We start from the raw sequence: 13,832 nt of genomic DNA, 5'->3' as shown, positions 1-13,832 counted from the left end.
CTATATGTATATCTATGAATGTGTATATAAGTAGTTGTCGTCAAGAGTGAATGTGTGAATGAGTGAGTGATTGACAAAGAAACGAAGGACTCGTCTTTTCGACAACACCCTCAAAACTCTCAATTTGTTAAATAAAATGAAATTCGAGATTATTTGAACAATTAGAGTGTTTTGCAATGTTGGCAACATCTTGGACAATCAAACTAACACACTCACACTTAACTTATCTTATGACATTGTTATAATATCTCTTTTAAGTTAGTTAGTTAGTTGTAATATATATATATATATAGAGATATATAACATATAATAAATATGTCAAAGAATAATGATGGATTCTTCTCATTAGAGGATGAGAATGATTTAGATCAAGATCAAGATCAAGATGGCATTGCATATATGTTGAGACAGACGACTGCTGCTTCAGGTAGCAGTAGTAGTAGTAGCAATAATAATAGGAATAATAATGATAATGATGATGATGGAGATGGAGAAGAGATATCATTAGTAGATCATAAATCAGATAGTATAAATGAACCATCAGAGAATACTACATTGATCGGTGGTTCACAACAACAACAACAGCAACAACAACAAGAGTATGACGATGACGAAGAAGCTGACTTGGAGGACTTCTCAAACATGATCCTCGCCATTCTCGTAAGTCTCATTCAATCATTCAATCAATCATGTGATTGACTAACTCAACTAATCCATCCGCTCACTCAATCAGAAACCTGTAACAATCACAATGTTCTTGGTCGTCTGGGCAGTCAGATCATTGAACTCTAGCAACAACAGCTATCTAGGGTAAGAGTGAATCGAATCACCCGATAGTCCATTCAATCAATCATTCAATTGACTAACACATTATGTAATATAGCTCGGCAGGCAACATTGGAGTGATTATATATAGTGGCGAAGAGGGTGGTTCATCGCCTTCAACAGGTACACTTATATGGCAGTCACTGTTGAATGGATTGGTATTCTTGGTGATCATTCTATTGACAACAGTATGCTTTGTACTATTATACAAATACCGTTGTCTAAAGGCTATCTACACATGGTTATTCCTCTCAGTTGGCATTCTCCTCGGTGCAACAGGTGGTTATATCTTCCTGTAAGTGTTCACTTCAATCAGGTCTTAATCAATCAAGCAATCAATCATACTTACACTTATATCCAACAGGGCAATGCTTGAAGCCAATAACCTGCCACTAGACTGGGTCACATTCGCATTTGTAATGTTTAACTTTAGTGTTGGAGGCATTATATCAATCTTTTGGTACGCACCAACATTGCTCAATCAAACCTATCTCGTGGTAATCTCTGCATTGATGGCCATCTCATTCACCAGGATGCCAGAGTGGACTACCTGGACCATCTTGGCTGTCATCTCTATTTATGGTATGTTTGGTCTCAATACAATCATCAATCACATGACTGACTAACACCATGGCCATTATCATCTAGACCTGTTTGCTGTGTTGTGTCCAAAGGGTCCATTGAGAGTGTTGGTTGAGACTGCACAGGAGAGGAATGAGACCATTCCAGCATTGATTTACAACGCCAACTTTGAGCCTCCAAGTCGTCCATATGATCAGCCACAGCAGCAACAGCAACAACAGTCACCGCCACCACAGCAACCACGAGCTCAAGGAGACAACCTTGGTGAGGGACAAGAGGATCAACAACAACCACAGGCTCAACAACAGGAGGGTGATCAAGTTGTCGTCGAGGAGATGGTCGAGGAGCCAAAGAGAAGTCTTAAGCTTGGTCTTGGCGACTTTGTATTCTACAGTGTACTCATGGGCAGAGCTGCCCTGTTCGATATCAGCACAGTATTCACATGCTTTGTTGCCATTATTACTGTAAGTTATTGATATTATTATTTCAAGGCCTACCATGGCAATCACACCCAGAACTAACATGTTATGTTTGATTGATGTACTCTTAGGGACTCTTTGCTACACTTATCTTGCTGGCGATATTCAAGAAGGCATTGCCTGCACTGCCCATATCAATTGCATTTGGAATCATCTTTTACTTCCTCACAAGAATCTTCCTCTATCCATTCATTGAAACAGTTGGACAAGTTGAAGTATTCATTTAGATCCTATGTCCACAGTCACCCCTTTGCAAGTATACCTTACAGGCATCATCATTATATACATATATTATATATTACACATTTGTATTTGTACAACTTTACTTCCATTCATTCACTCAATCATCCCATCCACAACAACCCTGTCTAATAAACGATCCCCTCTTCATATTATATCATATTATTGTAGAATACCGTTGTCATTTGTGGAGGTAGGGTGGTTCACCCTGGTCAAGCGACATGTCGGTCAAGATACCCATGGGTAAGTCATCAAGTTCACTCGGTTTGTTTGGCACCTGACTAGTCACACACAGTCATCAGAGAGGCATGGTTTCGAAATGTGGGAGTTCACACAAGTTCTCCACAAATTCAAGGATTTGGATTGGTTTGATTTGAAGTGGTGCGTGTGGGTGTATGGAATGTTTCAAACTCAAAGACTTGGAAACCTGGCGATATTACAAACTTATAAATAGTCATTCATTGACATCCATGGTAATATATCAAACAACAACAACAACAACAACATATAATATAACTACAAATATATCTAAATACTAATATTAATTAATCAATCAATCAATCAACATACATAATGGATATCGACGAAGTAACTGCATTGGTAATTGATAATGGATCTGGAATGTGCAAGGCTGGATTCGCAGGAGATGATGCTCCACGTGCTGTGTTCCCATCAATCGTTGGAAGACCAAGATATACTGGTGTGATGGTCGGAATGGGCCAGAAGGACAGTTATGTTGGTGATGAAGCCCAGTCTATGCGTGGCATGCTCACACTCAGATACCCGATCGAGCATGGTATTGTCACCAACTGGGACGACATGGAGAAGATCTGGCATCATACATTCTACAATGAGTTGCGTGTTGCACCTGAGGAGCACCCAGTGTTGTTGACCGAGGCCCCACTCAACCCCAAGGCCAACCGCGAGAAGATGACTCAGATCATGTTTGAGACATTCAACACACCCGCCATGTATGTTGCCATCCAAGCCGTGCTGTCACTGTATGCCTCTGGTCGCACAACTGGCATAGTCATGGACTCTGGTGATGGAGTTACTCATACAGTACCAATTTTTGAGGGCTACGCACTCCCACATGCCATCATGAGATTGGACCTTGCTGGCCGTGACCTGACCGACTACCTAGCCAAGATCCTCACCGAGCGTGGATACTCATTCACCACGAGTGCTGAGCGCGAGATTGTTCGCGACATCAAGGAAAAGCTGTGCTACGTGGCCCAAGACTTTGCGGCCGAGATGGCGACTGCCGCCAACTCATCAATGTTGGAGAAGAGTTACGAGCTGCCTGATGGCCAGGTGATCACGATTGGAAACGAGCGATTCCGTGTACCCGAGGCATTATTCAGACCATCATTCCTCGGCATGGAGTCGAGTGGAATCCACGAGACTACATACAACTCCATCATGAAGTGTGATGTGGACATCAGAAAGGAGCTGTACAGCAATGTCGTGATGTCTGGTGGTTCGACAATGTACCCAGGCATCACTGAGAGGATGCACAAGGAGTTGTCAATGCTGGCCCCATCGACCATCCGTGTCAAGATCGTTGCACCACCCGAGCGCAAGTACTCAGTTTGGATTGGAGGTTCCATACTTGCATCATTGAGCACATTCCAACAAATGTGGATATCAAAGGAGGAGTATGATGAGTGTGGACCATCAATAGTTCACAAGAAGTGTTTCTAAATTTCAAATAGTTGTTAATATATAGGTTGTTTGTAAATAAATTTATATAATATTATTTGGGCCACCTGTCGATTTTATCCAGGTTGGTCCAAGTATATTTGATACCAAATCCACTCTTTCAAACAATTAATCACTCAATTTATTGGAACTATCCCAAACCTCACTCCTAATATTTACTCTATCACTCTGGAATAATTCAAATCAATAAATACAAATATACTAATATGGGCAGATTATTTTTTTTTATTATTTTGTTATTATTTTATACCCGGGATTGAAAGTTGTTGAGATGCCTCAAGCATCTATGTGGCCAAATTATTGACTGGCAGACACGGTTGGGGTTGGTCTTGGAAGCACCTTGATGTCACCATTGTCCATGACTTGATAATGATCGGTGCTCTTCAGGGTCAACTTGGCAAAGTTCTGATTGATTAGCTCTTGCATCTTGGCCATCCTCATCTCAATGATTCTCTGCTTGACATCATTGATTGGAATGATATCACCAGCTTGATGCTCCTCGACCATATCATTGATCCTCTTCTCCACTCTTGATTCGAACCAGCGACCATGACCATGACCATGACCATGTTGTTGTGGCTGCTGTTGTGGCTGCTGCTGGGACTGCTGCTGGGGCTGCTGCTGGGGCTGCTGTGGTTGCTGTTGGGGTTCACCAACAACTACCTTGCTTGGGGCAATGGTCTCCACTGGAGTTGCTCGGGACTGGATTTCAGCTATCTTGCACTGAACATTGGTGATCTTCCTGTCGAAGCAAGCCTTCTTCCTCTCGAGCTTCTCTTGGATCCTGGCCTCCCAGTTTGGGAACTTGTGGTTGGGTGCTGCTCTCCTCATCTCCAGCTTGGCAGTGAGTCTCTCGATCATTGCTTGCTTCTTCTCCGTCAGCATCTTGAGTCTCATCTGCTTCTTCTCGATCTTCTGAGCCTGTCTCTCTTGCTTGGTCATGATGTTGTTGTCCTCACGAGCTAGTTTGACTGTTGCTGCTGGTGCAGGCACGGGAGCTGAAGCTTGGGAGATGTTGTTGTTGCAGTTGCCCCAACCCCACTGGGAGTAGCTTGGGTTCACTTGGACCTGTGGACCATGATACATCATCTCCATCTTGGCGATCTTTCTCACCATCCTGTTCTCCATGCGCTGGTTGTTGCATCCCATTCCCATTTGATAGGGTCCCTGATGAACGGTTGGCTGCATGTTGGGGAGCTGATGACGATGGAAGTGGCTTTGGTGCATTCCATGACCATGGTGACGACGGTGCATTCCATGGTTTGGGACTTGTCCTGGATAGATTGGTGCTCCTACTTGAACTGGAGCTGGAGCTGGAGCTGGAGCTGAGATTGGAGTTGGAGTTGGAGTGATTGTCACACTGTACATTGGTTGTACGAGTTGATTGATATCAGCTCCACATTGATGGGTGTTGTGCTGGCGATGGAAGCGACCTTGGTGCATTCCACCGTGACGGCCGTGATGACCATGATGACCATGATGTCCGTGGTGATGCATGTGATGATGCATTCTTGGTTGGAACTGCTCCTGGGGCATCAGGCCAGGGTACATTGGTACTGATGTTGTTGTTGTTGTTGGTTGAACAAGTTGTTCATTGATTATAACATTGCTGTTATTTTTGCTGTTGCTGCTGCTGTTAAAGTTTGATTCGTAAGTCATTGTTATTTGTTTGATTGATTGATTGTTATCTGTTTAGATGATTTGAATGATGTCATTTCTGAAACACTATTTATAATAGACTGTTTGAATGAAGATGAAATGGGATAGGTTGGTTTGTACAAGTCTACTCTTTCAATCTAGGGACTGAGTTTGCCCTTATCTTGTCTTCAAACCTGAGCTTGCAATCCCGAGACACAAACCATAACTTCAATGAACCAACCAATTTTGGTAACAAACAAAGAATGAATGTTGTAAAATGAGAAAAACATGAGTTTTGTATGAGCACAAGTGTGGTTGTGAACCAAAAAGGATAGTTCGTTGAATTTATGGTTTGGTCTTGACTCTAGAGAGCTCAGGTTTGTCCGAAGACAACAAGATAGGCAAACTCTACCTACGCTTTAAATTAAAAGATTAATAAAAATACGATGATTTATCAAAAATAAATAAAACTATAAATAGTCTAAAATCAATGACATCATCTTCATCAAATAATCAATAATTATCAACAAATAACAATCAAATAATTAATTAAAAATGACATACCAATCAAACAATAATAATAACTATAATAACAATAATAATAATGACATTCTTTTTAAATCTAAAATGAAAAAGAGACATTAAAAGCAGGGAATGAATCCAGTTCGTTTCCATACCCAACATAACTTTAATAAGTTTGGAACAGTGAACCAAACTCCACTTCGAACTCAAGATGTTCCATTTGCTCAAATCAACTTTGTTCATCGTTTTTCCCATGGTCATAGACGCTTCAACCGTCATCAATTCATCTCTTTTCAACCAAGTACCAATCAGGAATTCAGATGCCACAAGGGTGTGGAGAAGAAGTCGATGAGAAGGATGAACTATGCTCATCAATTCCAAGGATATTCAAAGGGTTGGAGACACTTCAACAACCACCAAACTGTCTCCTTACCTTTCAATAACCCGACTTGGATAGAGAGACATGCTCATAAGTTGGTGAAGAGACAAATGAAACTCAAGTTGTTGACTGAGAAGAGGGAAGCAATGATCAAGAGACTCACTGCCAAGCTGGAGATGAGGAGAGCTTCACCCAACAACAACAACAAGCTCCAAATCTGGGAGCCCAAGATCCAAGAGAAGATGAGAGGAAGAAGGCTGGCTTCGACTGGAAGATCTCCAAAGTTCTGGAGAAGATAGCTAAACTCCAATCAAAGACTAAATCGAAACAGGTCGACATGATTTCTCCAATCAGGTCAGCTCCAAAACCATATGGCGGCAGGTTCGGATCAAGAGTGGAGAAAAGGATCAAGCTGGTGATATCATTCCAATCAAAGATGTCAAACAGTGTATCATTGAGATGAGAATGGCCAAGATGCAAAAGCATATCAACAAGAAGTTCTCCAATCTGACTCTCAAGAGTACCGATCAATATGAAGTCTTGGACAATGGTGATATTATGGTACTTCCAAAACCAATCTCGATGACTAAACAATAATTAATTGGTCACAAAATAAATATTATGTTTTTTTTTAAATTCATATTATCAATTCATTCATTTATTAAAATAATTAATAACTATATATATTAATATATTTGACTAGTAACAACTACCTCACTCAAGAGAATGAACCCGGGATGATTTCATAGAAGCTCTCAAAATAATTAAATTATGTAATCTTGACAATGATTCAAAGAAACAATGCCACAAGATGCTATGCAACCTGTTTCCACTCAAGGCCACATATATTGTTGAATCTTCCAAGAGGTCAAAGGAAGATCTCTGCCTCAATAATATGATTGAACCTATCTCGGCTGTTAACAACATCTGAGAAACATAGTCTTTGCCGAGGTGTACACAGAGTAGAAGATGATAATAAAAATATATAATTGTTTATTGTTGTAACGCAAGCCAGCCACCATTACTTATTTAGTTTGATGACAGTTGTCTCTTTACAAGGTTGTAATAGATTCCACCTTCGTCCTTGATGAGCGAATCGTGTGTACCTCTCTCTTGGATCTCTCCTTGATTGACTACCAGCACAGACGTGGCATTGACCACGGTGGATAGACGATGTGCAATCACCAGCACAGTTCGGTTGACCATCAATCGGTCGATGGCCTCCTTGACCTGGTACTCACTCTCGGCGTCCAGCGCAGATGTGGCCTCGTCCAGCAGAAGTACCTTGGGATTCAGTAACAGGGCACGAGCGATGGCAACACGCTGCTTCTGGCCACCAGACAGACGAACACCGCGCTCGCCAACAACAGTGTCGTAGCCCTTTTCAAACTCGTTGATAAAGTGGTGGGCATTGGCCTTCTTGGCGGCATCGATGATGGAGTCCATGCTGGCGTTCTCCACACCGAACGAGATGTTCTCCTTGACAGTGCCGGCAAAGAGCAGTGGCTCCTGGCTGACGAAACCAAGGATGGCTCGGTACCACCTTGGGTCCAAGGTCTTGATGTTGACGCCATCGAATGTGATTGAACCATTGATGGGATCGTAGAAACGCTCGATCAGACTGACGATGGTCGACTTGCCACCGCCAGATGGTCCGACCAGCGCAGTGACCGTGCCGCTGACCAACTTGATGTTGATGTTCTTGAGCACCTGTGTTGTTCTGGTTGGGTAGGTGAAGTCGACGTCCTTCAGCTCGATCTCTCCGACGGGCAGAGGCAGACGCTCGCCGCCCGACGTGGGGATGGCTGGCACACGGTCCATCAACTCAAAGATACGATCGGATGCTCCGACAGACTGCATAAAGTCACCAAACAAGCTGCTGATGAATGCCAAAGACATGGCCACAGTCAATGTGTAGAGAAGGAATGATGTCAAGTTGCCAGTTGTAGTCGTGCCATCAAACACCTGCTTGGCTCCAATATAAACAATCATAACAATGGCCAACTGAGCAACCAAGAATACACTACCAGAGAAAATACCTGACGCCAGTGCCAGAGTCTTTCCAATCAAATAGCTCTGATGTACATCCTTTGCATACTATGTTTGGGTTGATTGAGTGAGTTGGTTAGTGAGTGAATGATTGAGTGATGGTGATGTGGCACATGGATGTGGACTTACAATGTTGACAAACTTGTCCTCTTTGGAGAATGCCTTGACAGTTCTAATGTTACTGATGACCTCCTCACCGGTTGTAGAGCTGTTGGCGAGCACTTGTTGGAACTGCTTTCCAAGCAGCTTAACCTTCTTGCCGTAGAACACGGCTGATATTATGATCACAGGGATCACTCCAAGCATGACCAATGTCAACTTCCAACTAAAGTTATTAAGTGAGTTTGTTAGTTCATTGATTGAATGTGATTGATTGGTTGAATGAGATATACATACTTTGTAATAAACAAAAGGATGATGGCACCAATTACTTGGATTGTGTAACGGACGGCCATTGAGATGTTGACCGTGACGGTGTTTTGGAGCACTTGAGTGTCGGATGCGAGACGGTTGACCAACTCACCAGTTCTGCTCTGGTCAAAGAAGGCAATGTCCTGCTTGATGATGGCTGAGAAGAGATCCTTTCGCATGCGCGCGACGAATCGTTGACCAGCCAGTGTGAATAGCCATTGACGGATCATTGTGCTGATGCTGCCCATCACAAAGATCACGACCAGTGCCAATGTAGTGTTGTTGAGTGCGTTGATGTTCTTGGACGTCGAGACGACCTGCACGATCTGGCCAAAGAAGGCGGGCATTGCGAGAGAGCTGAACGACGCAAAGAGCAGCGCCACCATACCGGCCATGATAAGGGGCAGCTCCGGCTTTGACAGTGCGGCCAGACGTCGAGCATTCGAGTTGCTCACGGTGGTCGAGCGTTTGAAGTTGCGGTTCTCTGAGGATGCCTGTTCCTCTGCCTCTTGGAGTGTCTTGCGCTCCTTTGCCACTTGCACCTTGTGGTCGGCGTAGCCAACGATGAGTGGGTAGACATTGACACCCATGTATATTACAAGCAGGCCAAGTGACAGTGCGTTGGTGATGATCGTCATCTCACGGATGTCCCCATTCGTGTAGATGGGCGAGTTGATTGGCAGTAGGGTGCGGCTGATATTGGCAACGTCCTGTGTCAGCATTGACACGGCAAAGGGCATCTTGATCAAGACGTACACCAGTCCGGTGCCCGTCAGTATGTATGTGACCATGGCGTAGGTGTGCGTGCTGTTGACCAGGGTCACCACCCAGAAGATCACCAGCAGGAAGCACAGCAGGAGCAGGTCAAACGTGGAGAAGTAGAAGAAGTACTTGAAGTTGAAGCGATCCAGCATGGAGGGTGGGATGGGCGACGGCGCGCCACTCGAGTCTGTGGAGTTGCCATCGTTCAGTGGATTGGGATAGAAGACAATCCTATTGCCAACAAAGAACAAGGTGGTCACCGAGACAAAGTAGCCGACCACCAATACTATGGTAAAGATACGCATCAAGCTTAGCAATGAGCGACTGCGCAGACGCATGTTTATGGCGGTCGCTTCAAGATCGTCTATATCATCTGGCGCACGATTCACCGGATGCAGCAACAATGATTGATTCTCCAAATCTACATTACTCGCGCTGTTACCAGCGTCATCATCATCACCATTATCATCTGTATATCTATCCTTTCCGCCACCGCCATTATATGTTGATTTATTTCTATTCATCTTTATCTTGTCTTATTTATTTATATAAATATATACTATTACTATTACTATATTTAGTAGTTATACAACTAAACATAAATATTAAATTGATTGATTGATTGATTATTTGATTGATTATAACAACAACATTGATGAAGTCATATGATATATATTATGTTACCTCCTACCAACAGGGTAGTATTATAATGGTTACGTGTCTGACAGTATTGGACTGTTGGAAGTTTCATGAAAGGTTGCACTTCCGAGTTGACACATTACCACATTCTATCTCTTTCTCTCGGGAAGGCTGACAACAAATCGAATCTCATCATGAACGCTTAAAGATGTCGCTTTCACATACACAATGACCCCAAACACAAACAAAGTGTGGGCTTCGTGGAAAGTGACATCTGCATCTCTTGGTCTTGAACCCAACTTCAACAACAACAACATCGTTGATACTAGACACACAATGATGATGATGGTGATTCATTACTTTGGTACATAGTAGTATTAACAACAAATAATAATAGAATGAATTGATGGAACACTTTAGAAACTAATCGATGGTTTAAATGTTGGGTCACGCTTCAATTGAATCGCGATGACTCATTAATGAAACGTCGTGAGCGAGGCGAGTGTATGAGTCATTGAAGCCAAGTTTGAGACTGACTCTTTGTCTTTAATACCAAAGATAAAGGGGCAGCCAGATACTTCATTCTCCATCCTGGTCAGCTGACGATTGAATCGCGATCATTCAAACAATCAATAACATGACCGAACCAATCAATTGACACATTTATTACTTGAACATCTGGTCAAAGATAGTCTTGGATATCTCAAAGGCATTGCCCTCGGGAATGTAGGGATATACATTGGTCTGGAGGTTCCATTGGTACTCTAATTGAAGGATCTTGGAGGTGTAGGTGTCTGTGTCGAATGGTAGATCATGTACGAGTGACTGCTGCATCATGCCAAGGAAGAACTGCCAGCGCATCGAGTAGAACTCGCCAATCAAACCGTTCCACCACTTGCACGCGTAGTCATGGTTCCACGTGCCTCCATTGGGTCCCCACAACGTCACCTGGTTCCTGGCGTTGAACTCGTAGGGTGCAGTGTCGGCGGGGTTGTGTACGTCGGCTGCCCACGATCTTGCGTCGCTGGTCCAGTGTCCGAGCAGCAACAACTCCTGTGTCATTGATATCTCGTCCATGCTCTTGATGGCGTTGCGCAGGTCGATTGTGAGTTTGTCAAATGACTTGGTGTCCTTCTGGTAGTAGGCCGAGTTCAATAGCAGCTCTGACTGGAGGAAGTAGTTGCTGAGAGCCTGCTGGGTCAGCTCGACCAGGTCGAACTGGTAGGTCTGGCTGTTGAGCACGTCCTTGTCGGTGACCTGCAGAAGTGCTATCCACGCGCCAATCACAATCTGAGGGTCGTAGTAGTTGTCGTTGGTGAAGTTGAGCGCTGGGCGCTGGGTGACCAGACTGAGTGGCACCTGCTGCACGATGCCGCTGGCGTTGTATACAGTACGCGCCAGGACGTTCCATTGGGTCTGCAGAGCGGGGATGGCCACACCGTAGCGACGAGTGATGTAATCGTTGACCCACTGTGTGAGGTCTGGTGCGGTCTGTCGCCAAGCCATCTCGCTCATCAGGTCGTACATGATCACATTCTGCTCAATGGCCTCGGGTGTCAAACCGGTGCCAATCATCTTGGGCGCCACCTCGCGGGCAGCGATTGGCGCGGTAGCAATCGTTGGCAGCTCGCCATACATACCTGGACGGCCGCCAAAGTTATGCAACATGCACCAGATCCAGTAGTGGCCGTAGAACTGATCGGTGAGGTTCCAGGCAGGGCGCACCTCCGCCCACAGATCAAGCACGAGCAGGCTGCCGACGGGCACACCCGAGAGGAATGCCTGGGTCTGGGCGGGCTTCCACCACCAGTCCTCGTTGACGAGGAACCATCCCTGCAGAACCCATATGGCATCGGCGTCGACGGCCTTGATCGCGTCAAACATGAGACTGGACGCGTTGTGCAAGTAGGACGTGTCGCTGCTGGGTGGTGTCAGCTCGTTGAACGGATCAAAGTTGTAAAAGTGATCGGTGCCATATGTCTCGTTCTGGATTTGCAGGAAGGTCTGCGAGATCTTGGCAAAGAGCGGGTCGACTGGATCGAGGAAGAATGTGCCGGGGAAGTTGCACCATTCGTCCAGAACCGTGATGCTGGCCGTGGGGTAGAGAGCCGAGAGGCCAGGTGGCACATGGCCAGCAAAGCCGGGCAGCACGGGGAACATACCATACTCTCTCATCCTCTGCAGGATCTGCTGTTGTAGTGACATCTGACCGTCGATCCATTCAGTTGTCAGGTTGCCAGCCCAGCCATTGAGGTTGCCCATGCGGCTCCAGGGTAGAAAAGCCGAGCCAGTGAACCATTCGTTGATATTGGCCTGGCTCAGACCCATCTGCAGGAATACCTTGGACCACACGTACTCCTGGCCAACAAAGGCCAGCGGCAGATTGTAGCCGTTCAATGCCATCCAGTCGATCTCGCGCTCCCAGCGAGCCCAGTCCCACCACACGGTGCTGTAGCCATAGGTGCAGACGTTGAGATAGTAGCGCAGCTTGCTAGCCATGAAGATAAGTGCGGGCTCGGGCTTGGGTAGAGCGTTGGGCACGAGTGAGCACTGGTCGCCGGTCCATGTTATAGAGCAGAGGCCAGTGTATTTGAGGTAGTAGTTGAATGCCTGGGCCAGGTTGACGGCGCTGTCGGCCGTGAGCACCACGATGACTGAGGACGAGGATTTGGTGTAGTTAACAGAGAAGTACTCCTTGCCTAGATTGTCGTCAATCTGGAGCAAGAAGTCGTTTTGGAAGCCTGGTCCGATAGTCCTGTTGATAAGGTCGTAGACCAGTTGGGTGGGGTCGGCATTGTTGTTGCGAGGGCGTGCCAACACATCAAGCACATGACCAGCATGCGTATGAGTGGCAGCCAAGCTTAACAACAGTAGTAGTAGTAACACACTTGCAATGTACTTGTATGTCAACATGTTATATTGTTTCACTTTGATTGATTGATTGTTGTTCCATTTCATAAACAACCCTTTTGTGTGTGTTTGATCAAGGACCACCCATTCAATTTTTGATAGATTTGCAAAAAAAAGTTAAATATCTTTGCTTGATTAATGTAAAGATACAATTAAGGATGGTATCGGTATTCGTTTATTAACCAGGGCCCATCTTTTTAATAAACACTTAAGTCAACCAGGATTTGTCAGAGAAATGATAAGATGTTTAAAGTTGAATACTATTCTATATTTATATTATGGATAAAATAATAATAATGTATTACTTTTGATATTAATAGAAACTAGATCTTCATGTCTATCGAAATATAGTACTGCGATCTCAATAGAAGAAGATTTGAGGTCACAAAAAGATAGTTTAAATTCTTTTGCCCACCTAAAAAAAATACTTTTAATATAAAGAGATGTACTCTTAATATTATTGAACGTTCACTTGAGAGTATGACAGTTAGTAACTGAAGACCCACTGTCTATGAATGAACGAATCATATAAACTTATTTATTTATATAATTAATGATTGATTGCGTGTAACAAGAGGACATACCTTGAGAGTATGACAGTTAGTAACTGAAGACCCACTGTCTATGAATGAACGAATGAAGTGATTGAGTGCGCGAAGCGACATCAAAACACT

General features: G+C 44.3%; 5 protein-coding genes across 5 annotated transcripts; 2 read left to right on the top strand and 3 right to left on the bottom strand.

Moving 5' to 3' along the window:
• Window positions 1-306: 306 nt before the first annotated feature.
• SAMD00019534_090290 (hypothetical protein) lies at window positions 307-2,113 on the top strand (the record flags this gene model as incomplete). The annotated part of the gene is made up of 6 exons (XM_012895918.1): window positions 307-660; window positions 734-810; window positions 884-1,120; window positions 1,190-1,407; window positions 1,474-1,871; window positions 1,958-2,113. Coding segments are annotated over 6 exons (1,440 nt in total), but the record flags the coding sequence as incomplete, so codon positions are not given.
• Window positions 2,114-2,687: 574 nt separating this feature from the next.
• On the top strand, window positions 2,688-3,830 carry SAMD00019534_090280 (hypothetical protein; the record flags this gene model as incomplete). The annotated part of the gene is made up of 1 exon (XM_012895917.1): window positions 2,688-3,830. A coding segment is annotated over one exon (1,143 nt), but the record flags the coding sequence as incomplete, so codon positions are not given.
• Window positions 3,831-4,145: 315 nt separating this feature from the next.
• On the bottom strand, window positions 4,146-4,997 carry SAMD00019534_090270 (hypothetical protein; the record flags this gene model as incomplete). Its single annotated transcript, XM_012895916.1, has 1 exon — window positions 4,146-4,997. The coding sequence occupies one exon, from the start codon at window positions 4,995-4,997 to the stop codon at window positions 4,146-4,148; it is 852 nt and encodes a 283-aa protein (XP_012751370.1).
• A 2,419-nt stretch (window positions 4,998-7,416) lies between these two features.
• On the bottom strand, window positions 7,417-10,133 carry SAMD00019534_090260 (hypothetical protein; the record flags this gene model as incomplete). Its single annotated transcript, XM_012895915.1, has 3 exons — window positions 7,417-8,484; window positions 8,566-8,761; window positions 8,833-10,133. 3 exons carry the CDS (start codon window positions 10,131-10,133, stop codon window positions 7,417-7,419), a joined length of 2,565 nt encoding a protein of 854 aa, XP_012751369.1.
• A 781-nt stretch (window positions 10,134-10,914) lies between these two features.
• Window positions 10,915-13,161, bottom strand: SAMD00019534_090250 (hypothetical protein; the record flags this gene model as incomplete). The annotated part of the gene is made up of 1 exon (XM_012895914.1): window positions 10,915-13,161. One exon carries the CDS (start codon window positions 13,159-13,161, stop codon window positions 10,915-10,917), a length of 2,247 nt encoding a protein of 748 aa, XP_012751368.1.
• Window positions 13,162-13,832: the final 671 nt, after the last annotated feature.

This window comes from Acytostelium subglobosum (genome assembly GCF_000787575.1).
Source record: "Acytostelium subglobosum LB1 DNA, scaffold: scaffold20, whole genome shotgun sequence".
NCBI lineage: Eukaryota > Evosea > Eumycetozoa > Acytosteliales > Acytosteliaceae > Acytostelium > Acytostelium subglobosum.
Note: the sequence above shows the minus strand (reverse complement) of the source record. Positions and strands in the feature narration are given on the sequence as shown.